The sequence below is a fragment of the Eutrema salsugineum genome, unplaced genomic scaffold (genome assembly GCF_000478725.1).
Source record: "Eutrema salsugineum unplaced genomic scaffold, Eutsalg1_0 scaffold_9, whole genome shotgun sequence".
NCBI lineage: Eukaryota > Viridiplantae > Streptophyta > Magnoliopsida > Brassicales > Brassicaceae > Eutrema > Eutrema salsugineum.
In genome coordinates this window covers 786717-813358 of record NW_006256342.1, presented here as the reverse complement: position 1 = coordinate 813358, position 26642 = coordinate 786717, and the positions used below count along the sequence as shown (strand labels likewise).

At 37.6% G+C, this 26642-nt stretch overlaps 6 protein-coding genes across 8 annotated transcripts in view; 1 reads left to right on the top strand and 5 right to left on the bottom strand.

Moving 5' to 3' along the window:
• The window catches only part of LOC18008298, a 3781-nt gene extending 591 nt beyond the window's left edge, over positions 1-3190 (bottom strand). The window contains exons 1-12 of the mRNA XM_006389879.2: positions 2922-3190; positions 2795-2823; positions 2634-2671; positions 2447-2534; positions 2049-2154; positions 1876-1946; positions 1554-1617; positions 1380-1442; positions 961-1032; positions 744-845; positions 399-473; positions 142-279 (exon numbers count right to left, since the gene is read on the bottom strand). Of these exons, the coding sequence (XP_006389941.2) occupies positions 142-279; positions 399-473; positions 744-845; positions 961-1032; positions 1380-1442; positions 1554-1617; positions 1876-1946; positions 2049-2154; positions 2447-2534; positions 2634-2671; positions 2795-2823; positions 2922-3032 (957 nt within the window). The 5' untranslated portion in view covers positions 3033-3190. The remainder of the gene's footprint in view (positions 1-141; positions 280-398; positions 474-743; positions 846-960; positions 1033-1379; positions 1443-1553; positions 1618-1875; positions 1947-2048; positions 2155-2446; positions 2535-2633; positions 2672-2794; positions 2824-2921) is intronic.
• A 303-nt stretch (positions 3191-3493) lies between these two features.
• On the top strand, positions 3494-9056 carry LOC18008056 (pyrophosphate-energized membrane proton pump 2). 2 transcript variants are annotated; one of them, XM_006389878.2, is made up of 15 exons: positions 3494-3639; positions 4115-4475; positions 4648-4851; positions 4962-5113; positions 5203-5350; positions 5425-5557; positions 5818-5990; positions 6136-6256; positions 6779-6966; positions 7188-7625; positions 7706-7870; positions 7953-8108; positions 8200-8311; positions 8401-8620; positions 8718-9056. In XM_006389878.2, the coding sequence occupies exons 2-15, from the start codon at positions 4377-4379 to the stop codon at positions 8815-8817; spliced, it is 2409 nt and encodes an 802-aa protein (XP_006389940.1). In that variant the 5' UTR covers positions 3494-3639; positions 4115-4376; the 3' UTR covers positions 8818-9056. The 2 variants fall into 2 exon arrangements, with proteins under 2 accessions (XP_006389940.1, XP_024006410.1); XM_024150642.1 differs by having other exon boundaries at positions 3494-3692.
• LOC112082930 lies at positions 9027-9918 on the bottom strand. Its single transcript, XM_024150647.1, has 3 exons — positions 9821-9918; positions 9585-9685; positions 9027-9494 (listed from the first exon to the last, which is right to left on the bottom strand). The coding sequence occupies exons 1-3, from the start codon at positions 9916-9918 to the stop codon at positions 9028-9030; spliced, it is 666 nt and encodes a 221-aa protein (XP_024006415.1). The 3' UTR covers position 9027.
• A 577-nt stretch (positions 9919-10495) lies between these two features.
• LOC18008108 (transcription termination factor MTERF2, chloroplastic) lies at positions 10496-13369 on the bottom strand. 2 transcript variants are annotated; one of them, XM_006389877.2, is made up of 7 exons: positions 12740-13369; positions 12427-12564; positions 12098-12343; positions 11889-12002; positions 11433-11615; positions 11115-11332; positions 10496-11026 (listed from the first exon to the last, which is right to left on the bottom strand). In XM_006389877.2, exons 1-7 carry the CDS (start codon positions 13298-13300, stop codon positions 10687-10689), a joined length of 1800 nt encoding a protein of 599 aa, XP_006389939.2. In that variant the 5' UTR covers positions 13301-13369; the 3' UTR covers positions 10496-10686. The 2 variants fall into 2 exon arrangements, with proteins under 2 accessions (XP_006389939.2, XP_024012247.1); XM_024156479.1 differs by having other exon boundaries at positions 10548-11026; positions 11126-11332.
• A 2126-nt stretch (positions 13370-15495) lies between these two features.
• LOC18008231 (U-box domain-containing protein 35) lies at positions 15496-18708 on the bottom strand. The gene is made up of 10 exons (XM_006389876.2): positions 18531-18708; positions 18343-18437; positions 18125-18246; positions 17809-18020; positions 17666-17714; positions 17266-17590; positions 17068-17169; positions 16508-16915; positions 15644-16393; positions 15496-15549 (listed from the first exon to the last, which is right to left on the bottom strand). The coding sequence occupies exons 1-10, from the start codon at positions 18706-18708 to the stop codon at positions 15496-15498; spliced, it is 2295 nt and encodes a 764-aa protein (XP_006389938.1).
• Positions 18709-20116: 1408 nt separating this feature from the next.
• LOC18008238 (camelliol C synthase) lies at positions 20117-25669 on the bottom strand. The gene is made up of 17 exons (XM_006389875.2): positions 25466-25669; positions 23863-24054; positions 23560-23649; positions 23261-23458; positions 23077-23161; positions 22763-22929; positions 22486-22677; positions 22278-22391; positions 22069-22188; positions 21860-21982; positions 21678-21776; positions 21544-21600; positions 21259-21449; positions 20997-21174; positions 20839-20919; positions 20650-20733; positions 20117-20379 (listed from the first exon to the last, which is right to left on the bottom strand). Exons 1-17 carry the CDS (start codon positions 25667-25669, stop codon positions 20257-20259), a joined length of 2298 nt encoding a protein of 765 aa, XP_006389937.1. The 3' UTR covers positions 20117-20256.
• Between the last annotated feature and the right edge of the window lie 973 nt (positions 25670-26642).

The window sequence follows — 26642 nt, the reverse complement described above, 5'->3', positions numbered from 1 at the left end:
GAGTACATACAAAACAGCTTCTTGAAGATTACTCAGAGATGTCTATTTCAACAAGGCACTGATTATGCGCAAAATGGTTCCAAAGGAGTCGGTGTGACTGGTATGGTTTCTTTGGTCAGGAAACCATGACTAGATCTATATGTTAAAGAGTCCATTACCAAGTAACCAACTTACCTGAATTGGGTCTAGATCTGGTTCAGTCTCAGTGGTAACACTGTCTGCTGTGCTTATTTTCCTTGTATTCAGACGTTCGCGAGTAGCCAGAAGAAATTTGACGGCCTAAGAATCATAACAAAGTCTCAAAGGTGAAAATAAATGGATCCACTGAGAAGTTAGGACTACTTAAGATTAAATTTCTGAAACAAAAGGCAATATAGAACTGGTAGTAACAGATTTACCTCCTCTGGTTTCTTAGCAGCTAAATATGCGTTCATGAGGCCACGTGTGACTTCAAGATCAATGCCTTTAGAAACCTAGGGTAATGGAGCAAAAGTTAGAACATCACCGTTAAGGAAAGCAAAACTGATTGACATAGTAAGTCTTTTAATAACATAGACTTAGTATTTTAATAACATATACTTAGTAGTAGCATCTATACTAGGAATTAGTTCAAATCCTGTCCCCACTAGAAACTTCCTACAATCTTAATATACATTACTGAATCACTACTAATTCAATGCAAGTAGAAAAGATTTTTAAAAAAAGGGAATCAAGAATAACACACGAATTTTGGGAACATTTACCTTTTCAGAAATTCTGTATGCAGCGATACTGCCTTCATAGTTCTTAAGTTCATAATTTACTTCTCCAAGCAATCGAAAGACATCAGGATCAGTTGGTCTCTCCTACAGAGCAAGAATCCCACTTTGTCCAAACTATTAGCTAAGTCTCATATCAGCATGTTCTTAGGCAACACAATAACTTGACAAAAGATACAATAAAAGCATGGGAGAAACAAACCTTAGCTAACTTCTCGAGAAGCGCAGCAGCCCGTGAATACTCTCCTAGTTCAGTCAGTGTCACAGCTGCGCCCTGCACAACCCCCCAATTTTTTAAAAAAAATTGTATCGTCATAAATAGTTCAGAAGAGGAAGCCTTGTCTAGTTTTCAGGTTACTGTTAGCAATTTCAGCAATAAGTTAATGGGAACAGAATAAAATACATGCAATCCAAGATGGGTGAATATTATAATCATTCGAGAAGAACAAATGGAAAACTTAAAACAAAAGCAACTCAGATATTTTTCAATCATTGGCGACCGGAGTATTAGTTTAAGTTCTTTTGACAATATCAGTGGCAGCCTACAGGAAGATGAATGGCTAAATGCCCATGACGAATACATCCGAATGTATGCAAAACATACACATTGTCTCCACTCACCTCCAGAGCAGCTTGATCCTTAGGAGTGCCATTGAGAGTTGTTTCAAACTCTTTGAGCCTTTGCTGCCAAATAAAAAATTTCAAGATGTTCACGGCATCTCATGCTTCATTAAATTAACCAAAGTAAACGAACCAAATTTTCATTAAGGAAAAGAAATCAACCCCTTATATTACCTGTAGAGTGGATTTCTCCTCTGCTGAAATTTTATTTTTAACCACCGGGGTGTTCTCGGTTGGACTATCATTGAATAGTGACAAACAACATTGTTAGAACTGAGACCCGCTAACGCATCTGAAAACATAACTTGGTGAATAACAGAAACTAAACTAAGTGATCCTCAAAATATACGAGGTAACCATTAATGGTAGACAAATGACACATTTACCATTTGGACTTGGAAAATGTCTCCAATTGAATAAGGCTTTTAAAAAACTGTGATCACATAAGCGTAACTTACTAGTTACCGAAACAGAAAGCCTCTAAAAGATAACCCACCTTCCTGTGGGAAGAAAGTCTCCTAGAGCAAAAACTAAACCAAAGACAACAACAGCTATGCCAACTCCAACCTGTCATGGCATGGTAATGAGATTTTTCATGACACTACATAAGGTCTCAAGCAGTTTTAGAAAAAAAGACAACTGCACACTAGTAAAATATTACGTGTGTACCTTAGTACCAAGGCCAATTGTTTTCTGATCAGACTGGACTGGTGTATCATAGTCTATTGGACCAAATTCTTTAACTACTTCTGTCTTTTTCTGCTCAAGGGCTGACCTGGTTCATCAAAAAGGCAGAGGTCACAGAAAGAGACTCCTTACTAGACGGAGGACACTAATTTTGATAATGTTTAGTGATGAGGGAAGTGGTAACGCAATACATATAATAACCAAACCGAGAAGAAAAAAGGATCAAACTTTCATGGGGAAATCATGTCGTAGTGGTTAGAGTAAAATAATTAGAGGTCCGAAAATAAGGCCATTCGAGGTTTCAGGTTGTTGTTTTCCTACGTAAGCTGTCTGCCATCTATAATGCTCTAAAGCCTATTTGCAAGCTAAGAAATGTGTACCTTCTGATGGTTTCTAGCCTTTCCTCAAAGTCTATATCGAAAGATCGACCAGATTTTCCTTCAAACTGAGATTTCAGTCCAGGTGCCTCTGCAAGAAAATGCAGGAGTGCCTTCAGAGAAAGTAAAATCGAAATTATGTTCTATATCATCTATTAATTACAATATGCCATCAGAAAATTATACTTACTTCTGGGAACAGAAACAGACGGTTTAGAAGATGTTTTTCTGCAGAAACAGGATAAGAAAACAAAAGATTAGCCAGATATAAAAGAGTCCATATGAAATACAGCAGCATTGGAAACTATAAAATGCATAAGCAAAAGGAAAATACAAACACAATAACTATACCTTTGCTGAAATGCCGAATCTTTCTCTTCCTGTGACGCGATTTCACATTTTGTCTCAGTACTTTGAATCAATAAATAAGTAAGTTCAAAAAATTACAAATCAACTGAAATTATTTCTGGAATCACACCTTTTTAGAGCCAAAGCCGCGCTTGGGGTTAGAATCCGAGCAACGAATTCGAAACACGAGAAGCTTCGAGTTAAATGAAACGGCGTTCGCCGGCGCTAGTGTCATGAACATCCTCTGCAAATCATAAACTCAAGGAGAGATTTTTCTAAGAAATTCTCAGAAATGTTGAGCAGTAACGGATGAGCAATTCGGAAAACTTCAAACTACAAAGTTACGGACAGAAATTCGTTCGTCGGAGATTGACGATGGGATGAGAGCTCCGGTGAGGTTCTGAGTATGATAACGTTCGTGGTGGTTTCCTTATTTTGAAGACTATTTATTTATGGGCCGGATAATGCGAATGTAAGTTGGGCTTGGACCATCGACATTGGATTCGACGGCCCAACAGCAAATCTTTCGGATATGTCTTTTTAATATTTCACTAACGAGAATGATGGTAAGTGATAATAATGATTAAGTGGCAGCGTCTTATTGGATAGGATGTGTCACTACTCATAATATTACTATTGAACCAATAAGGAGTGAAAATAATTAGGTTTCTTTGTTTTTTTTTTGACAAAAAAGGAGGAAATTAATTTAGGAAAATAGCGCAAAAACAATTCTGAATTTCTCTGAAAAGTCTTCGGATTAACGGAGACAAAAGACAGAGAGGAGAGCGCTTCTTCGGCTAGGACAAGCTTCGCTAATGGCGGTTTCCTTCTGATCACTCCCCGGAGCCGTAATTTCTCTTTTCTGATTTTAACGCTTTTAGGGTTTGTTAACGCAGGAACTGTTCGTATGCTTCTTCTTCTTCTTCTTCTTCTTCTTTTTTTCTTCTAAAAATTTCGTTGATTCGCTTGGTTACCGAACGCATTCATTTCCTGTCTAGATCATATGAATTTCGCTTAATACAGAAGTCAGATCTAACGCGATTTCTCGTTTGAAGTAATGGTGTTCGGCAAATTGAGTCGGATACATAGTCCCTTGCTTTGCACTGAAATCTTACTCGATTAGATCTTGGGGTCTCATGCGCTGTTTCGTTATCGCGTTATCTCGGCATTATATTGTAGAGGCGTATGCATACATAGGAAACGACCCAGAAATGTAGCTGAACCTTACTTGCACGAGTCTGATTTAAATTTAATTTTGAAAATGCTATTTGGTTGGTGAAGAGATACATCAAGAATTAATACTTTCTATATTTTTTTCTTCAGAAAATCTGATTATGGTGGAAACTTAATTTGTGACAACTCTTGCTCGTTACTGACTGCGAAAGTTTGAAGAAGCTGGAATCAAGATATAGCTAGACTTAGAGGGTTCGTACTAAATTGTGCTCGTTTTATGAGGTGGTGTTAACATTTGGAAGAAAATTTGTATTATATCAAAATTCAACGTCCAAGTTCTGGGGCGGATTTGCCCCATAGCACTGATTTCACGCCTCTACCCATAGTCCGGAGGGCAAATTCAGCTCAAAACATGATGATGGATGAAGATATTGAGCAGGCCAGTTTGATGTCTTTCAATGACAGGCCGCGTGCTTTTCCCAACATGCGTAGCAAAACCTACAGTCCACTGGTAAACCTATTATTCCTCTCTTTGTTGAGTACTTTTCTCATTGGTTGCGTCAGATCATTAAGACCTTGTGTGATGTTATAACTGGTTGCTTTTTATTTCTCTTATCTTCTTGAGCTTTTTCTGTTTTCCTCTCTTTTGAAAAATCGTAAGAGCCTGAGTTGTTTTTTGGCAGATTTTCCGGATTCTTAGGAAATTGAATGTTCGTGTTCTTTCGATACTTCTACTACTCTGCTTTGGAGCTATCTTTTACATGGGAGCAAGTACTTCTCCGATCATCGTGTTCGTCTTCGCAGTATGCATCTTCAGCTTCCTCTTGTCAGTGTATCTAACCAAGTGGGTTTTAGCGAAAGATGAAGGGCCTCCAGAGATGGTTCAGGTAAGCTCACCCAATATATGTGGTGTTAGTCATGATGTTGGCTTCTTGTACTCTTTGTTTTCATCAAGCGTTCTTAATTCTAATATGTGTCGTAATTCTCTTACTTTTAGATATCAGATGCTATACGTGATGGAGCTGAAGGGTTTTTCAGAACGCAGTACAGCACTATATCCAAGATGGCCATCTTGCTAGCTTTTGTGATTCTTTGCATATATCTTTTCCGTAACTTAACTCCCCAGCAAGAGGCTGCTGGTTTGGGAAGGTGGTGATACATGATTACATACAAAACCTTTGTTTTATCTTTTTCTGTTGTTGTGAATGATACTTAGCTTATATTACCGTTTTCTGCAGGGCGATGTCTGCCTATATTACTGTTGCTGCATTTCTTTTGGGGGCGCTATGCTCAGGTATTGCTGGATATGTTGGAATGTGGGTGTCAGTTCGTGCTAATGTGCGGGTCTCCAGTGCTGCTAGACGTTCTGCAAGAGAAGCATTGCAGGTTCTTTTTCAGTTTAGCTTTTTTTAGCACGACTTTAACATATCGCCAAAAACTAAGTGGCATATATAATGCAGATAGCCGTTCGTGCTGGTGGGTTTTCAGCCCTGGTTGTTGTTGGTATGGCTGTGATTGGTATCGCCATTCTTTACTCTACATTTTATGTTTGGTTGGGAGTGGATTCACCAGGCGCAATGAATGTTACTGACCGTAAGTTCTCTGAACTGCTTTCTATGAAATTTAATTTCATTTTTGTCTGCATACTCTATACATCATCGTACTGAGTTCAAAAGATTACTTTTATCTTTTTAAAAGATCATTTTAAGAGATGAGCAGTATTTTCTTAATTATGTTACGACTTCAGTTGAGAAGTCAACCTATTTACTCATCTGTGGAAGGCGGACAAAAATGTTTTTCATGAAATATTGACTTGATAGATTATTGATTAAATCTTTTTGCTTCTCTTACAGTGCCTCTTCTTCTCGTTGGATATGGTTTTGGTGCTTCGTTTGTTGCCTTATTTGCTCAGTTGGGTGGTGGAATTTATACCAAGGGAGCTGATGTTGGGGCAGATCTCGTTGGAAAAGTTGAGCAGGGTATTCCCGAGGATGATCCTCGAAATCCTGCTGTTATCGCTGATTTGGTATGCCATCGTTGTCCTTTTTGGCTCTTACTTTCACGATTTTAAGTGTACGCTCAGTAGTACACTGATGCCGTCAGATTACAAAAAAACTATAGGTTATTGTTTCGCCATTTAGGTTTGTAAAAGTATTTTCATCTTCTTATAGGTTGGAGACAATGTGGGGGACTGTGCTGCTAGAGGTGCTGATTTATTTGAAAGTATAGCAGCAGAAATTATCAGTGCAATGATACTAGGTGGAACAATGGCTAAGAAGTGCAAAATTGAAGGTTTGTCGGGGGTCTCTCTTTAAAGTTACTTCTCACATGAATTATATCTGATGTATGGTTTGAGTTCATGAAATATATCTGATGCATGGTTTTGAGTTCAAGAAATTGTGTAGTTAACTCGGTCATAAAATTGCATTTCTGCTGTCAAAAAATATAATCTACGCTTTATGGTTTGTTTTGGTCACTATATCCTTGACGCCTTGAGTTACATTCACTACTCATTAGGATTTCAAAAGTCGAATGAATGTCGCTTAGAATACCTTGTAGGAATATGTGTAGATTGAAGAAAGACTTCTTTTCATGACATATTTAGTGAAAGTTACACTTGACTACGTGAAGTTTTATAATAAAATTACCTGGCCATTTCTAGCGGTGGTGGTTGAACTAGTATAGAGGATTTTGCAATTTAAGTACGAGAGGTAGGAAAAACATTGAATGATAAAAAATATGTGTTTATAAACATCTCTCTAACCTCTTAGTACTCATGCTTGATGCTTACTCAAGTTTTTATCTATTACGCAGATCCATCAGGCTTTATCCTATTTCCTCTGGTTGTTCATTCTTTTGACTTGGTAATATCATCAATTGGTATATTATCAATCAAGGGAACGCGTGATGCTAGCGTTAAATCTCCAGTAGAGGATCCAATGGCTGTACTTCAGAAAGGATATTCTCTGACTATTATATTAGCTGTTTTGACATTTGGCGCGGTAATGTGGTCTACACAAGCCATTGCTTGTTTTCTTCTTTCTATTACTTTTGACAATCAATACTGCTTTATGTGTTTTTTGGTTCGGACTTATCATTGATTTTAAGCACACATGCACATAAGTGCACATCTACGCTTGTGAGATCCTTGTTGTTACTGTAATTTTCAACGAATTCTATGATATCTTCTTCTGACATCTTTTTTTTTTTTTATGTTTTGTAGTCCACTCGCTGGCTGCTTTACACTGAACAAGCTCCATCTGCGTGGTTCAGTTTCGCCCTATGTGGGTTGGTTGGCATCATCACAGCCTATGCCTTTGTCTGGATATCCAAATATTATACAGACTATAAGCATGAGCCTGTTAGGACGTTGGCTCTTGCTAGTTCGACTGGTCATGGGACCAATATAATTGCTGGTGTCAGCTTGGGTCTGGAATCGACAGCTCTTCCTGTCTTGGTTATAAGTGTTGCTATTATTTCTGCTTATTGGCTGGGCAATACCTCGGGACTCGTGGATGAAAATGGAACCCCCACTGGAGGTCTATTTGGAACAGCTGTTGCTACAATGGGAATGCTAAGCACTGCAGCTTATGTGCTTACTATGGACATGTTTGGCCCCATAGCTGATAATGCTGGTGGGATTGTCGAGATGAGCCAGCAGGTAAATGTCACATGATTGGTTCCGAAGGTTCATCTGTTTTATCTTTATACTAATGTAGATATAATTACTGTTTCGTGTAGCCAGAAAGTGTCCGTGAGATCACTGATCTTCTTGATGCTGTTGGGAACACCACGAAAGCAACAACAAAAGGGTTTGCCATTGGATCTGCTGCACTTGCGTCATTTCTTCTTTTTAGTGCGTATATGGACGAGGTTTCAGCGTTTGCTAATGTGCCTTTCAAAGAGGTAAAAGTTATTGCATATCTTTTCTGTAGTCTCCATGTTCAGACAGCTTCTCATGCTCGTCCTCATCCTTGGATCAAAACAGGTTGATATTGCTATTCCAGAAGTCTTTGTAGGTGGATTATTGGGTTCCATGCTCATTTTCCTCTTTAGTGCTTGGGCATGCGCAGCGGTAGGTCGAACTGCACAAGAGGTTGTTAACGAAGTAAGAAGACAATTTATTGAGAGACCTGGCATAATGGTGAGCATATATTTTATTTTCAAGCGATTTCTCCTTTTTTATGTTTATTAGCTTGTCGTTGTTGACTAGCAAAACAAACTTCATGTATCAGGAGTACAAGGAGAAGCCAGATTATAGTCGCTGTGTTGCCATCGTCGCATCTGCAGCTTTGAGGGAAATGATAAAGCCAGGAGCTTTAGCTATCGCATCACCCATTGTAGTTGGTAAGTCAGTAATGCTTTTTAGTCTGATTTTTCTTCTCGTGTTGAATCCAGAAGATTGTGACCAAAACAAACCTCTTGTTCTCTCTCAGGTATAGTGTTCCGGATCTTGGGATACTACACGGGACAACCTCTACTTGGAGCTAAAGTTGTAGCTTCTATGCTCATGTTTGCAACAGTTTGTGGTATCTTAATGGCACTTTTCCTAAACACGGCGGGTGGTGCTTGGGACAACGCAAAGAAATACATAGAGACCGGTGCACTCGGTGGCAAAGGAAGTGAAGCCCACAAAGCAGCCGTGACTGGTGATACGTAAGCAATTCATTTTTCTTAAAAAAAAAATAATAGTCTCAGTAAATGGTTTATCCCTTAACGTGATTTTCTCATAAGTATTCATTTGAAATTTCAGTGTGGGAGATCCGTTCAAGGACACAGCCGGTCCCTCCATTCACGTGCTCATCAAAATGCTCGCAACTATAACTCTTGTCATGGCTCCGGTTTTCCTCTGAAAGAGAACCGTTACCTATCCATTGCCGTTTGTTTACCCTAAAGACCGTCTCTTGCACATATACATAGAGATAGGGAGAGAGAGAGAGGTTGGTTATGATTATGATTGAGTCACATGGATTCATGGTTTTGTGTTTCATTTCATCTGAATAATAAATGAGATGTTTCTGTTTTTGAGTTTAGTGACACTTTTAAGCAATGGTAGAGACATTTTAATCAACTACATCTTTGACTTTAAGGAGTTTCTTAACTCTCACTTTACTAGATTTCATTTTTCTAGCACTTCGTACTCTTCTTGATTTGCCTCCTACTCGTACAGACAATTGTCTACTCCGTAGCCTTGTGAGGCGGCGGTTGCTGCCACGATTGTGGTTGTGTTTGCTTCCTTGTCTTCTTCTTCTTCTCCTCTGCTTTGGTCTAATGTTGTGTGTGGGGCTGAGACTGTTCGTTGAACTTGGTTCGTCGTCGCTTGGGTAATAGTAACTCGCGGCTTCTATGTCACGGAGACGTTTTCTGCGGTAGACACGTTTAGTGTTCCTCAAATTGTACCACAAGCAACGAATCATCTCTCCAATGGCGCACCAGTACATTGCACAAGCGGCACAAGACATTTTGCATATGCTTTTAACAACACATTGGCAGATCCCAAGCTTGAACAAGAGGGTGATGAACATCAAAACTGCGTGATAAAATTATCCGAAAAAGAAAAGTTGAAAGAATAATATATAATAATTACTTAAAATATAGAAAAGAGAAGGAGAACGGTTACTTATGAAACAGAGGGCTGAGATCATGACCAGCTTCGCAATATCAGGAAGGCAGAAATGTTCTATGAAACATGAAAGATCCCATGGTCCCGAGCATACATTTCTGTAAGTAATAAACCAACAAGACAAAACAAAAAGATCAAAAATAACGATCGAAAATCAAGCAGGCCAATGATTGTGGACAACTCGGGTCTTAATTCAGACAACATTCAAAACGATGATAGCGTGAAAATCTTACAGACAGGATCTTCCAAGTGTGGCTTTGAAAGGTGCAGTTAATACATTGCCAATAAAACTTCCGATATCGGTTGATGCGTTGCCTATAGCGTTGCCCATTTTCCTTAATACTTAAATCGATGAGGATCTTTCCGCAGTTAATCACTCACTCTCTTGATCAATGATTTTTCACAGCAATCATGTTCATCAAACGCGAAGAGATGAATACTTAAATCGATGAGGATCTTTCCGCTGTTAATCAATCACTCTCTTGATCAATGATTTTCACAACAATCATGTTCATCAAACGCGAAGAGATGAATAAATAATTTTTGAATATTCCTGAGAGTTTTCAGAATATGAATGAAGTTACCATCTTCGCATATAGTTCCCTCTGTTTTCAGACCCATACAAAAAAAGGCCATAAACCGTTTTCAGTTGGAAATGTGGAGATTCATGCCCTTTTCTTTACTGATAAATATATAAATATAACTTTTTTCTGTTTAAATGATCTCATTTTTTTTTCCGGATCAATATATTAGTGCTGCCAATCTATAGGCTGTTTAAGTGAGATGCAACTCTTATTTCTATAATAGCCAAAAACCAAGATTTTGGATATTAAAAAGTGTAAAAAGCTAAAAGGTAAGAAAATTTTGCAACCGCTCAAAACAATCCATACACTTACATACACCCTTAATGAAATATCAACATCATTTTTTTCTTATTAAAAAGTGTAGACTTTGATTCAATTTTGTATACAAGAACAGTACAAGTAAATACACTAGCAGCTATATGAACAAATGGATACAAACAAAACTGAAGAAGCTTCAGAGATATCACCAATCTCATAACACAGTGATTTTCTCAAAGAAACTTTTAGCCTATAATCTAAGAGGTTTCACTTTCATTGTGAGTTTGAAGCTCCCCTAAACCCAAGAAATCAGCAGCAAACTCTTCATCGTTTTTTCCTAACATTTCGTGTAATGTATATTCTATGTTCTTCCCTTTGAGTACCCAAAACCGTGGTTTTATTCTCTTCTCCAGCGAATAACTGAAGTACCTCGGGTAATCTATTACCTCTTTAACCGGTTTCTCCATGCTGTTTACCAGAAACTCCAACTTGGGTCTAAGCACTTTGTCGATGCTGTATCCTAATATCGGTGAGAATTTACGAATCATGAAGGCAATCTCCCTCTCTGATATCCCAATATCCATCAGGTACTCTAGCCTGCAAGAGCAAATGATTACAAAATTAGGGGTCTTGCTAAAGAAAGATTTCACTGAGTTGATGCATTCATTGGCTGAGAGATAGATACCGAGGAAGTACTGTTTTCTCTACGTCGTATATGAGAAATTCTGGGTATTTCTTTATAATTCGTGGAAAATGGGTACTGCAGACACCGAAACGAGTGAGAAAGATGAGCTTTTTCTGCAGGGTTTTGTCGATGCTGCAGCCAAATATCTCCGGACATCGACAGAGTATTTGACCCACGATTTCCTTTTGGAATCCCAAATCTTCCAAAAATGACACAACCTGTTACACGATGAGAAAATCAGGTAAGTTAAAGAAACAATCTTGCAGAATCAAATAGAATGAAAGAATACACATCTTCTGAAATCGGTAATTTCTTAACCTTGAGAAATTCTTGTGGTTTGCATAGCAAAAGCTGAGGCATCTTCGGTATAACCTTTCCCATCCTTTTATTTCTAACACCTAATTTATCAAATTCCTTTACCATCAACTTCATATTGCTCGTTGAGCAACCAAGGAGTAAAGGCCATCTCCTAATTGCGTGGTCAATATCCATTTTGAGCACCTAAGGCAATAAAAATCATAATGTCTTCAGTAAGACTAATCATGGAACCAGGATAATAAAAGACAACTTAGCAGCATAGATTAGATTACTGAGAACAGTTTTACTGTAGTCATGAACCCAAAGAGGAGTTGACTCCAGTTCTATATCATCTTAATTTTGTCAAGAGCATTAAAGGACCAAAGAAACCAACACAGAACCACCAATTTCTCGTATCAATGTCAGGGCTGGCCTGAACTCGAAAATGTATTAATTTCTTTTCAAAACGAAGCTTACCGATTCACTCTCTAACAATGAGACGATGTGCGAATAGTGTTCTTGTATGCTCGGTGAAAGAATCCACGGATACTTCATCAACACTTTTCCAGAATCCTTATCCACTGCACTAACCTGAACCGATTCAACCCCAATTCGCAATAATCAGAAACCACAAGAAAACAGATACAGCTACATGCTAATTATGTAAGATCAATCAGCTAGCATACCTTTTCCAGAGATGCGGCTACCCTTCTTTTAATCTCCTCAGTTTTGCTGAGCATGATAGGAGGGTACAAGAGAAGTACCTTTCCAGAGCAATCTTTAGGAATACCAATGCTTTCAAGAAACTCTACCAAAGGCTTCATATCGTTTTCTTCTGAGAGTAGCAGAAGCCGAGGGAATGACTCGATTAAGAATCTGAAAGATGCATCTACAGAGCCCAGCATGTCCAAGCCTCCACGTCTTGCTTCAATCTAAGGGACATTTGACATTCATCTTACTAAAGAAGATAGTGCTTCTAAGAACATAGTACTAAAGAACTGAGGAAAGACGAAACCTTTTCAAAAAAGGATAGAGTTTGCTGCACATCTTCATCAATAGGAATGGATAAGTAGAGCATCATTCGTCGTGCATACTTTCCAACAGGACCTTTCTCATCACTGCCAGAAAAGAATATTTCCTTCAGGTACTTAACCTAAAATCCAAATCCAAGATTAAGTACCATGCCAAATCCAAATCCAAATCCAACCTAACTCAATCATACAACACTAGCAAATCGCTTTTGATGCAAAATCCGAAAATTTCTTTCTCCTACCGTATCTGTATAAGTGCTAATATAATGTCAAGAAACCAAACCATTTGTTCAATACCTTATCGAGAAGTTTCGGGAGTGATTCAGAGGAGAGGTAATGAGCCAAATACATTGCAGACGACAAACTTAATTTGAGACTCTCCAAGAAGGAAACTTTGCCACCATCACCCTTCTGCTTCACCATATATATCACTTTCTCTTTAAACCCTAAACCCTCTGATTCTCCACTCCCCTTCCACGAATTCCATTCTTCCAAATCCCTAACACCCTCTACGATCATCCGCGTGTATTTAGGAGAGTTTTCAGAAATGAAATCTGAATCGGCCTCGGAGAGTCCAACCTCTTGTTGGAGAAACCCAGAAATGGAATTCTGCGCGAGAGAGAAATGGTCCTCATGATTAGTCTGCGAAGAATTAGAGCTAGGGCTTGAATCTCCGTCCTGAAACGAGGCTGACACAGCGACGCGACCACCATGGTAAGCTGGGAAAATGGTTACGCGGCGAGGAGGGAGGGAGAGAAAGTTAGAACCAAAGTTACGACTACGAGATTGTAAAGGAGGAGAAATCAAAGTTAGGATTTCGAAATTGCAAGAGGTGTGAATAAAAAGCTCCATAAACATCGTGGAGAAGACAAAGTCCGCTACTTTGCTTCGTGTACCCACACCAAGAAGAAGAAGAAGAAGAAGAAGAAAAGCCGTTGCAGGGTTTATCTGTAGGCTGTAGCTACGGGTTTAAGTCAATTTTAATTTATTTCCAACTGTAGTACAATTTAATTTATTAAAACTCACAATTCCGGTTTAGTAAAACCGGTTTATTTATCTCCTGCAAAATAGAGTGTTAAAACTCAACAAGATGATTCCAAATATGGAAATTTTTTTTGACTTATAACATAATCTGATTCGTAAAAAAAAATATCAGATTGATTTCTCCATCTCAAAACTAGGAATGAGATTCTACAGCTGGAGATTCCAAATTTCAATATAAAATGATCATTTTGCCAGAAAAAAACAAAATCGTTATAAGAAAAAAAATTTCAAAAAGAAGCCCAAAAAATTTTTTTGCAATAGATGAAAAAACAAAAATACTCATAATAGATGATGGAGATTTTGGCTGGTGTTTAGAGACATTCCTACATAAAACACACTATCTAAACTCTCTTCACCGATATATTACCGATATCCACACTTTTAAGGGTGTTTTCTCCATAACATTGAAGTCTCATATGCAGGGTCGGATCTGGAGACAGTCTGATGAAACATTCGGTTACAACCCCCAAAATTTTTCTTAAGTTATATGCAAATTTTTTGGCTCCCAAATTACAAAAAAAAAATTTGTTCTTAAATGTTTATAGCCCCCAAATTCTCAGATCCGGCCCTGCTCATATGAATAGAGTGAAATCAGCCTGGACTTATTCACAAACCAGAATCTTGCTGTAGATGTGCCTTCCCACTACATCGAAGAGATGGTCAGAGCTAAATATGGTGCACATCAAGTTTTCAAGCCTTCTGCTCTGCAACTCTTAGAGAAGGAACTTCAAAGATTGAAGAACAAAGAAAAAAAGAGCCCTAAGAAGATCAGGAACCTGTCCGAAACAGACCAAGGATAAACTCTTGAAGAAGCTTGCGGATGAAAACAAAGCAATAGTGAAGGAAGTGTTGAGTGAGAAGAGGAAGACATCACCAACTGAGGAAGAAGAGGACTTGGCTGCAATGGTTGATGTGAGTGAAGAGTGAGGAAGAAGAACAATTGAGGTAGCTTTGTAGTTGTGGTTTTAGCTTTGTCTGGTAGCAATTGAGGTAGCACAAGAAGTATTGAGTGGGAAGAATAAGACACCACCAACCGAAGAAGAAGAGGACTTGGTTGCAATGGTTGATGCAGTGGCGGATCCAAAAATTATTTTTACCGAATTCATAAACGATTGTGAAATCAAAACCAGCTTAAAAGATTTAAAAGTATAGAAGTAAGAGAAAACAAAATTGTTTGTGCACAATTTTTAAATATGATTTTTTCGTTTACATGATTATAGAACCTATATTTTTCATGAAACATATGTTTTTTTATAGAAAATTCATCTGTTTTTATTATATATTAAACAAAAATAACCAAAAACAATAAAAACTACAAAAAAGATGTATTCTTTTAATCCACACTATGTTATACCTTCAACAAAAGAAAAAAAAGGTGTAACATATATATTAGGTAGTTATAACTTATAATTTGATAGTAGAAATCAAGAATTAATAAATATAAATGAAAATTAAGTATGTAATTTTTTTAACGGTGTCAAAATAGAACTAAAAGATATTTAATCATCTTATCATTCGTAATAGTTTGAATACATCTTTTTATCTGTAGCTACGTGTTTAAGTCCATTTTATTTCCAAGTGTTGTACAATTTAATTTAAAACTCGCAATTCCGGTTTAATAAAACCGGTTTGACCATTGGGCATTTACATTATTTATCGATTTTTAATAAATGTTTGATTATTAATATCACTCACAGACTCACAGTTCCAGGTGAACGGAGCATGGCCTTGGTGGGCCTAAACATGGGCCTAGTAATTAGACCGTTACAATATCGATCTTTTTAACCGAACATAAACTTTCTAAGCTCTACACTAACTTCTTTCTTCTTCAGTTTTCTGATGTTCCATCAAACCAGTAAAGAAAGGAAACTTGCTCTTGTTATTTTAATCAACTCCTGCAAAATTGAGTGATAAAACTCAACAAGATGATTCCACATATGAACAAAATTTCACTAATAACATCATCTGACTCTTAAAAATATTACCAAATTGCTTTCTCCATCTCAAAACTAGGAATGAGATTCTGTAGCTGGAGATTCTGAATTCGATATAAAAGGATCACTCTGCCAAAAAGACAAAACCGTTACCAAATTTTGCCACACAAAAAAATTCAAACCTTTGTGAGAGGTTTCAGGGAAACAAATAAAGAAAACTCACAGTTGATGAAATGGAGACTTGGCTAGTGTTTGGAGACCTTCCTGCATAGAACACACTCTCTAAACTCTCTTCACCGATATCTCTTAACCGATTGAGCTCAGGCAATATCTCTTTCCCAAGATCCGGTCTATCTTTTCTTCTTAACTCCGCGCATTGAAGCGAAAGCTTTGCTAAACACATAGCTTCTTCCATAGGCCAGTCCGGTACTGCTGGATCAAGCATATCCTTTAGAGTCCCTTCTTCTATTGCTTGCTCCACGTAATAAGCCAAACCCATCGGCTGTTTCGCGGTCAATATCTGCAAAAGCATGATCCCCAGCGAATAAACATCTGATTTCACACCCAACATTCCGGTTTGTTGGTACTCAGGATCAATGTAACAGAATGTTCCTGCAGCTGAAGTGACTCTGTACTGTGTAACGTTCTCTGCTACTGCAGGGACCAATCTCGCTAGCCCGACATCACTGATCTTGCTTACGTAATTGTAGTCGAGAAGAACGTTCGCCGGTTTCAGGTCTCTGTGAACAATTGGTTCCGGTTTGGTCTGGTGGAGGAAGAGCAGTCCTGTGGCGATCTCAGCAGCGATTCTGAAACGCAGCTGCCAAGTAATTGGCGGCGTGTTGCCTCGCATGAAGAGCCGGTCTTCTAAGCTTCCTTTGGCCATGTATTCATAAACAAGAATCCCATATTCTGGACAAGCTCCAAGAAGAAGCACCATGTTTGGATGCCTTATGCAGCTTAATACTTCCACCTGCAATACATCAACATATATATGTTCTCAAAGATGAAAACTTTAACTTTCTTGTATAATATCAAAAACGATGACTTTCTTGAAAGTTGTTTTTTTTTTTTCCCTTCCCTTTACCTCTTTCTGAAATTGTGATCTTCCTTGAGCTGCATCCGGGCGTAAGACTTTAACAGCAACACTTGTGTGATCAAGAAAGCCCTTAAACACAGGACCATAGCCTCCTTCTCCTACCTTTTGAGACTCTGCAAAATTTGAAGTGGCTTCTTCGATTTCTTCAACAGTGTATTTCCTATACCGAACAAATCCGCGAGAGAAGGAATCTGATTCCTTCAACGTCTTCATCTCTGCGGTCAATCTTCTCTTAGCTTCCACTTCTGCTAATCTCTTTGCAGCTTCTGCCGCTTCCAAGGCTGCTTTCGCTTTAGCTCTCTCCTTTTCCACTATTGACATTGCTGCTTCCTCTGAACTCTTTGCTTCTTCCAATCGTCTTTCCTCTTCGGTTCTCAGCTTTTGCAGCTCCGTCGCCTAAATGTTCAAAAGAAAAAAAATTCAAATTAGATGTACCAATCTCCTTCCACTACATTGAAATAGACATTAGTGTCAAGTAAACTAATGTACAATTCAACTAAACGGAACCAAACCGAAGTTTCAAATGCCTTAGGCCTAGTATTTATTACCTGTTGTCTAGCACTTAAAGCTTCTTTGCAGGCTGTACTATACATATCCATGGTTTGTTTGAGCTCTAGACGCAGCCTCTTCATTTCAGCTTCAACATCATCCTGCAACAACACCAAAACCATATAACTAAGCAAATATTTCTTGTATTATTAAAAGAACGAAAAAGAAAAGAGAACGGGTTTTTGAGTAATACTAACCAAGCTTTGAGATGAATACGAAGATGTTCTACCGCTTTCTTCAGAGAATGTGGATGATCCATTAAGAAAACCAGGATCACTGAACTTAATTCCCAAGCGATGTGAGCCAATGCTTTGCTCTGAGCTGGTTGAGATTCTTGAGCTCCTTCCGGATTCAGGAAAGTCAAGGGTGAAGGAAGAGCGATCTACGCTGGGTCTCCCTGAGCTGATGAAGGAAATGTCAGAGTCTCGATGAGAAGAAGGGCTGATGAATGAAAGGTCGCTATCTGAATCACATAAGTCCCCATATGGCTTCATCATTCCTTGTCGTTTCACTAACGGAGATCTACAAAGAACAAAAAATGTTAAAAAGACTTAATCTTTAAGAGTTGAATATTATATAGCTTTTCAAAGCTCCTACCTTGTAGCATCAGATTCAACTGATTTACGCGGCTTAGACGGCGTACTACCTGTTCGCCAAAATCAACGAAAGACCAGGTTGGATCAGTTTTAGAAAAAGTAAACAACTTTCGAAAAAAAAAAAAAGAGGAAAAGGAATTTAACCTGCAGAATTGGTATGGTCGTGGTGCTTTGGTACTTTCTCAGGAGTAATTGGGTGTTGATTGTCAAATTCAGAGAGCTGCATCGAATTCTGGTAAGGAGCAGGACGAGATGCATTTCGTACTGAAGCGATTTTGCCTTTGGAAATGACATAAACATTGCAGAAATCTGGAGCTGATTTTGACACAGTTGTTGGCAAATCCGTTTTGAATCTTCTGCTCAGAAATCAAACAATGCACAGAACTCAGATGAAATTTTTTTAAAAAAAATCCAGACTTTGTTACAAAATCTGAAAGAAGGAGAAGATAAGTTAATTTACCTCATGAAGCCATTACGTGATGCTGCTCCAACGACTAAATTCTCGATTGCGGAAGCTGAAACATATTCGACAATGGCTCTGACTTTGTCTGCGTCTTCGAGTAATATGTCTCGACAATTAATCTGCTCCAAGAAATCAAAAAGGTCCAAACTTTTGAACAATTTGTTCGATTCTGATTAAACCCTTTATCACGTTTTTCGATTCTGAATAGTGAATACCTCTTTACGGGAACAATAACAGTGGAAGGATACGAAGAGATCTTTCGCTAGCTTTTCCGCTTGCTGCTTCTGCTGTGGCGTTGCTTCTTCGACATCTGCAACAAACGTAGAAGCAAAATTCAAACTTTTTTTCCGTGAAATTCATCAAGAAGAAACTCTAGTTAATACGAAGATGAGAAGATTGGGACCTGAGGAAGAATGGGATTTGGAGAGGACGTGAATAAGAGAAATGGTTTGGCCGCGAGAAGCAAGATTGTCGATTGTCCATTTAAGAGCATGTTGGCTTCCTTTGTCTTTGTCTATTGCAACTGCCACTGAACCACTTCCTGTTTCTTTCTTTGCCGCATTTGCCTTTGGTAGCCACATTCTTATAGTATAAAGATTTCTGATCCTTTTCAATTAAAAAAACAAAAAACGAAAAAAACAAAAGGAAAAAACAGAAATCTCCCTCTCGAGTCTTGAAGAAACAACTTCACTTTGGTTTCAGAAAAAATAAAAAAACCCACAATTGTTAAAAAAGAGTTCGATTGGTCAAAGATTCTTTATGGAGGAAACGAAAAAAATAGATGCATTATAATGTGGGGAAAACTGGTTTTGTAATGGGTTTCTTCTTTTTTCTAACGGTTGTTATTTAAGGCAGGGTTTTATTTTTGGGTGATAATCTAATTTCAGATAATTACAAGACAAACTCATTTGTGTGGTTTGACTTTTTTTTCCCCAACGTGTTGAATATTGGAAAATGAGTAACAAATGGTCGAAATTTAAGCGATCACATATATATCTCTTTATCACCATTTGAAATTGAAACTTGCCTTGCAATGCACGATAGACATATAACCAAAAATACGTTCTAGAACTCTACAATTTAAAAGATGATACTTCTACTACTACAACAAATGCTGGATTGACGTGTATCTAAACTTTTGAAAGAATAAAATCTTTTATAGGTTAATGAATTCCCAAGTTTGCTTGAAAAGAAGAAAAAAAGTTATAGTGTAATGTTTGTGCGGTTCATCAAAAACATTATGGTTGCTTGCTGTAGAAGTAATTAAAACAAATTACAATTAGTCCTTGAAATTTCCAAGTCTATGAGCATATCAATGGCGGAATTTTAGTGACCCGAGCCGTCTAAGATCCAAACGGTTAGAGAGCCTAGCAATAGTTATGGAATTAAGCTAGATCTGCTTGGAGGTGTACCTGTGGAGGACAGTCTCCAGTCCACAGTTGCAGCACGGTCAAGAGTGATCTCTCTGGGCTCTGTTGTGTAAGAAAATAGTCAAATATAGAGCTGATTCATTGTTTGTATTTTCGTCAATGAATATGGAATGTTTAAAACCTGTCCCCTTCAGTTTGCACAAGGGGTTTGATTTATCCCCTTCTTGTGCTGTGTATCTCTGTTTAGATCAGGAGAATTCTAGTGCCTAAATGCTCTTACATCAAGTTAATTTCATAGAAACGTGTAAGCATGTGCCTTTTTGGAGCATGAGAGGTATAGCTTTCTCGCCAGCCTCTGTCGTCTTTCTGACTTTGTGTATAGCTAAGCCACCAACAGCTGCTAAGAACAAACAATGTACCGTACGAAAAGCAAATTAATACTCAAACCTCCCTACTTGTCAATTCGAAAAACATCGGTTTATTTAGTGGTTACTTCTGGAGTTGGATGATAGAGAAACTAAGAGACAACGAAGAGATTACTTGTTGGTGGAGAAGATTTTGATTAATCTAGTATACGTACATATAAATATAGTACATTTATGAATAAAATGTGTATGCATGTATGTATAATTATTGATCATTAGTTTGCTTATTCAGTAGAAAACACCAGCCACTTACATATAAATACAATAGGTTGTAACAAAGTGATCCTAATTAAGAGTTTGAAATTAAGATGAATCTTCTTTAGCTTCTCTCTTTTCAAGGTTTTTCGTATGGCAATGGAACTCGTCTCCTATACTCTGCGAGCGCCCACACTGGGAAGATGTTTCTGTATGCTGCGTAGTGTAACAAGCAGTTCTTCATGAAAGCTCCTGTTATCTCCTGTTAAGTATACAACTTGGACTCTTTAATGATAAGTTATACATTTCGGCTATAGCAAACCCCATGTGACTTGGAAGATTTAGTTTGCATCGATTCAAGCATATTAGTTTGCCGTGTGTATTCGTGTGTGTGTGTTAGTGTCTAAGAATGGTTAGACAGCAAACAAACTAGCTAAAATTGGAGACAAGCGACACTGTTATGCTTAAGCTTCTACATTAATATTTTTTGAGAGGGTTTCATGTTAATTTTATTTCACGTTTTCAGAAGTACCTGCTGAGGAAAATCGCCATTCTCTAGTTGGGAGTTAATTAAGAGTTTTGCAGCCCGGTGAAGAGGAGTTGGATCTCTCTCAGCCTGTAACGTGAGATTAGAAGAAACAATTCAAGGGGATGATGAAAAAGATATTTACTATATATATGGTGAAGAAGACAAAGTTCTTAGCATTCCGCGGTTCTGAACCTGTCCAGCATGAAGTAAACCCATCATTGCCCAAGAGGTTTGCACCAAGTTTGATCTCTCCCCTTCACTTGGAATGTATCTCTACACACCAAACCAACAAGTATATTTTTCTTGAACTGCAGGACACGTACATTGCAATGGTATTTGGTTGATTTTACCTTTCTGGAACATGACAAGTAGCTTTCACCCCAACCTCCATTATCTTTCTGGGTTGTGAGAAGGAAATGAACGCCTTTACGCATAGCCAAACAGTTATTGTACGTCTTTCCAGCAGCTGCTAGGCCTCCCAGACCAAACCATGTACTGTATGTGAAACAAACTCCCCAGCTTCCATACCTATCAATCCAAAGAAATTGTTGGTATATACCTAAAAAATTTGTGAACAATTCCAACTTGTCTAAAAGCTAATATATATAGTACCATGAACCATCAATCATTTGTATGTTCTCTATGTATTGCACGGCTTTCTTGATGGAACTGTTGATCTCTTCTGTCCTGTGCTTCGGGTATAGTTGCTTGAACAGAACCAAAGCTTGGATTGTTGATGAAGTACACTCATTGTACTCGTGCTCAACCACGATGTCAGCAAAAAATTCAGTAGGATTTAGCAACTGAAACAAGAAAAAAAAAGTGAGAGATGTTATTTTCTTTACCCGGGCCTGACAAGCCTTGTGATACAAAATCTTGCTGGGATTTAGATCTTACTTCCAACCATTCTTGTCCACGGGCAGGCTCCCAAGCAGTTACACCTCCATTTTTACTCTGCAGCAAGAGAAAAATTCCTATCATGAAGCAGCAGTTTTTGAGGGTGTGTGTTCTAAATGATATTAAAAGCTCACCTGTAGAGACAGTAGGATAGTAACAGACTCATATAACTGTTCGGGATCCATTTTCGGACCAATAATGTCAGGTGGCATCATCGAGAGCAGCAGGCAACACTGTAAAGCAAGATAAGTGGAGCCAATTAGGTGGAAAGCTGACCCAAATTCGTTATAGTAAATTGAAATATTCTAACTATCACCTTTAAACCTTCGGCTGTGCAATCAGAAGCTTGCCATCCATGATCCCGATCAGAGAAAGTCCAAGACCCTTTGGAGATATGACGGTGCATGCTTGTGAAGTCGGACGAAGGGTTCTCTCTAACCTTCAAAAATTTCAGCTCCGTAAGACATGTTCACTTGTTCTTATAATTTCAAGTCACAAAACCTCATAATGCAGAGGATATCGAACCTGAGAATTCTTAAGGAATTCATATCCTCTCCTGAGTACATCAGGGATTTCATTAGAGAGATTACTTGCAACTAAAGCTTGGAGGGCAAACCCAGAATCCCATAATTGACTTCCAAAGCTCTGTGAAGTAGTTACATGTCTCAAAATTCTTTTTTTATGAATTTCCCATTTAGTAACAGAACAATTAGATTCCAAATCTTCATTGATACCTGCATTTTCATCCCATCTTCTGCAATCCACAAGTAATCAGAAATCCTCAAAAGATGCTTCTTGAAATAAATTCCGTTTGGGTCTTCAACCCAACATGCAAGCATGCATAATGCCTTGATAAAGAAATCTGAGGTTTTCAGTGAACTTGAAGATAAATTCTGAGTACTCTGGCATTTCAGCATATATAGGGATTGTATTCATTTTTACCTTTTCAACACATCCAATGGTGATATAACGACTATTTTCGTCTTCATAATGTATATGTTTCATTGTCACCCCAAGAGCTTTTTCCCTAAGAAGCTTGTTGAATGGCCAACAAGTAAGAAACGGCTCTGAGAAGATGTAAAGGCAGTCCCATATAACATCTTGAACCAGTGGACGGGGATAGTACGCATCTTCCTGAGAATAAACTTTGAAGGTTTTCTGTGAATTTCCTTTTAATCGAAAAACTATATTTTTCAAGAAGACCAAAAATCGATCTTACCTTTGCACATAGATGGCGTGCTCTATTCCAGTTTATTTCTGCATAAGGTTGTAAGTATATTTCTTCCCTTAGTTGTAGAATAAGAGGACTTGTTGGACCAACGAATCTCTTCCCATAAAGATAAGACATTGGCATGTAAACCAACCGGCAGTAACACCACATTTTCGCTGCAGATTTTTCGTCGACTCTTAGTCACTGTCAATGTCCTCCTCTATTGTTCTTAATGATTGTTACACCCTAGTCACTACTTGTTTTACTTCCCAAGTTTTTAGAAACTATTGGGACAAATGTATTAAAGATATTAGGAAATAAACCTGGATGTATAGGAAGAAACGAAGGTAGGATCCAAAACTCTGGAGGCATGGGGTTGCTTCCTGACCAATCAAATACACCGAGTATCTACAAAACATTCAACCAAAACTAAAACAATCTTCTGAATCTTGTTTTGTCTATTGAACTACAAAAAAAAAAAAAAAAAATACACAAACGGATATTTACCGAAAGCCAAGTTTTCCCCCAAGATGGTATGTAGGTTGCACCACCATGGCTAAGAATCCATTTCCTGGCACGTTCGCAGGCGTTTCCCGGTCCTCCATTTGGACCTTCTCCAAGTAAGCGCACGCATATGTAGTTTAGTGTGGTGCAGAACATGGTGCTGTGGCCTTCTATATGTAATCCCCACCCACCATCTTCATTCTGCAAAAGAAACACAAACACATCTCAAAGTAACAGTAAGAAAGTGACTGAAAAGGGTTTCTAAGTAAGAGGTACATTTTGCAGATCTACCTATAATGTACCTGGTGACAGTAGATATATCGGAGGGTCTCTCGAAGATGCTCTTTGGTGAATATCTCCTGGAGATGTCCAGTGACGAATAAACAGAAAACCTGTACTTTACAAACAGTGAAGATCATCAGAGATACAGAAATTTGCCCAAATATGACACCCTCTCTCTCTCCACTTTCTGCTGAGCTTAGCCTCTAATATATCACACAAATATTTCTCTTGTTTCAAGTCTAAAAATTACACATTTGTTCTTAGATTATTGTAGCACTATTGCAAGTGAAATAGACGTTGATATGAACATTTAGAGACAATACCAGTGGTGGAAGGAAGAACAAGGGACCAGCATTTTCGGCAGGCCAGTGGCCATCACTGGCCTGCAATGCCGATAAGAAATTGACTCCTCTCCTTAACGCATTTGTAGCTGCTTCGCTCGTGATTTTCTTGGCGTCTTCAACCTTCACCGGAGCCGGAGGTATAGATTCCTCGAATTTCTTCTCCTTCAAAAACTGCATCGAACATTCAACTGGTGAAGAACAAAACCACACGAACGGATTCGAATCCATAGAGAGGTTGATTAGAATCATAGGGGCTAATGACCCAAATTCAAAGTATAATCAACACAAGACCATTGTTGACTGGCCCCATTAAATTTCGTAGATTCCGATATAGGCGTTTAATCACCGTAATCTCGATCGGATTTAGAAAAAGAAAAGTTGTTGTTTTTCTCCATTCCAGTGAACCCAGTTAAAGAAACACCCGATTAGGATTTTACTGGGAAGGAGAAGCGAGGGGACTCAGATAAGTAAATGGATATTCCATCGCCGGTAAGGTCACCGTCGACGGTCTCGAAACGCTCTTGCGAATTTTCCCGGCGATATCTTTTTTTGTCTATTTATTTAAAGGTAGGCCCTTACTGTTATAATAACTTTACAGTTCGGACCCAATATATTTCCCCCGACTTCAAAAATCCAATCAAAGTGTGAATTTCAAACCCCATTAAAGAGTAATCCGTAAACGGTTGATCGTGCTTTTTAAAAGAAATTATCGAATAAAATTATTTTATATCATTTGAGTTGTATAAAACTTCTTGATTTCTCTCTTTACTAAGTAAAATGGTTAACGATTTTTGCTATTTAGGGTTAGCCAAAAACTAAAAATATGGACCTACCCCATAATCACGTTCTTTAGCCAGGTGCATGTTATAATCCATGTTTTACGAAAACTTTAGGATGTCAAAACCGTTTCCTTAAAATATTAATCTATACTGAAAACATATAACTGTCTACAGAAATGGGATACTTTTAGATATTCTCGTACGTTGGATTGTTGATGGTCTATATCCATGGACGAACAAAAGCTCGCCACTTCGAAAAATAATATTTCGTAACATTAGTTTATAATTTTAGTTACACCATTTTTAATTAATCGTGTAACTATATTTCCATAATATTCTATGCAACCCTTCGTTTGAAAAAAAAAGAATATTTCATAATGTTATAGCTCTGTCGCTACAGATATATATATATAAATTAGATGTACATGCATTCTAGATAGATTTAACCAAATTTAGGCTTGTATTGATCACATGTATAATTAAGTTGTACGTGACACTAAAAATGTTTATGATACGGCAGTGAAAAAGCTCTTGAATTTTATGAATGTATCTATATACTAAAAAAGAGTTCAAGAAATTTTATGAATACGGCATGCTCAGCTTCATTTTCTAGCTTAAGTCTTGATAATGACAAATATCAGCACCAGACTTCATTTAAATAAGAATAATATAAATATGACAAAAAATAATTTAATTCGCATTTGTAAATTTGTCTTTCACTTGTTTTGCATGGTTTGCCAATCCTTACTTTTAATTTATAAATAATTGTTGACAACAAAGGAAAACGAGAAAAAAAAAAATACCTGCATACGCCATATGAGGTCGCTGCTAGCTTTAACCCGAAAACGATCATCAAAAAAATTCCGGCGAGCTTCTTCGACGGCGGCTCGTTCCTCCGCTGTGCCGGCGTCTGGATCAAACTCCCATGTCTGCCGTCCAAGGAAGTTGTTGGTGCTGAACAAGTAGGGCTCCTCTTTGTTTCCATTTGCTATCTTCAACTTCCACATCCTTTAGGTCTTAATTAATTAATTAATAATCTAAATAATGGTGCATCGAGTATATATATAATATATAGAGAGAGAGAGATGCACGTAATCTATGTGGAGAAAAGAAGAGAAGCAGTTGAAAATGAATTGATTTACACGCGCACACACATATAAATTTTTTGTTAAAATTTTATTAATTTCTAACTTGGAAATAAAAAACTTAAAACCTAAAAGTTTGAAAATGATTATTTTTACTCTATATTTTCCTTTTGCGTGAAAAAATGAGTTGCAATCTGAATTTTTAATTTATTAATTAGTTTATAACTTAGAAATAAAACTTCAAACCAAAAAATGAAAATGATTGATTTTTGTTCTATATTTTCATTTTGCGTGAAAATTATTTGAGTTTAAATCTGAAAATTTCCAATAAACTCTCTAGACATTAAATAGCGTAATGTATATACAACTCATTCGAGGACATCCGTTACAAACCAAAGTTAATTAAAACGATATGGGCCAGGTAGTTGGATATATAAGCCTTAGCTGTGGCACCTCATCTGATCCGCTTCAAAGCTCTTCCCAGAGTTGTTAGATTTTCCTTGCTTTTTTATTATTTTCAGATTGCTAGCATCTAATTGTTAGCACCTCCTGGCTAGTTAGCATCTAATTGTAGTCCTACAAATTAAACGCTCTCATTTTTGATGATATTAACAGTTCATTCAAAAAAAAAATATATTTGTGACATTTCGATTTCAACCTTTACATGTACTTAAATTTGTTATACAAAAGTAACTCCAAAGATGAAGCGCAAGAAATATTTTGTACAATTTTTTCCATTTTTTTTTTTTACCCTGATCAAGTAAGGTCGTAAACATGCGAGTCCAGAAACACACAAGTTAATCTTTAAAGAAAAGAAAAAAAAAAAGGTCACGCGCGTTTCAAAGGTAATTTGCATGCATTATGCATGGGTTTGAAAGCCAACCTTAAAGGAGAA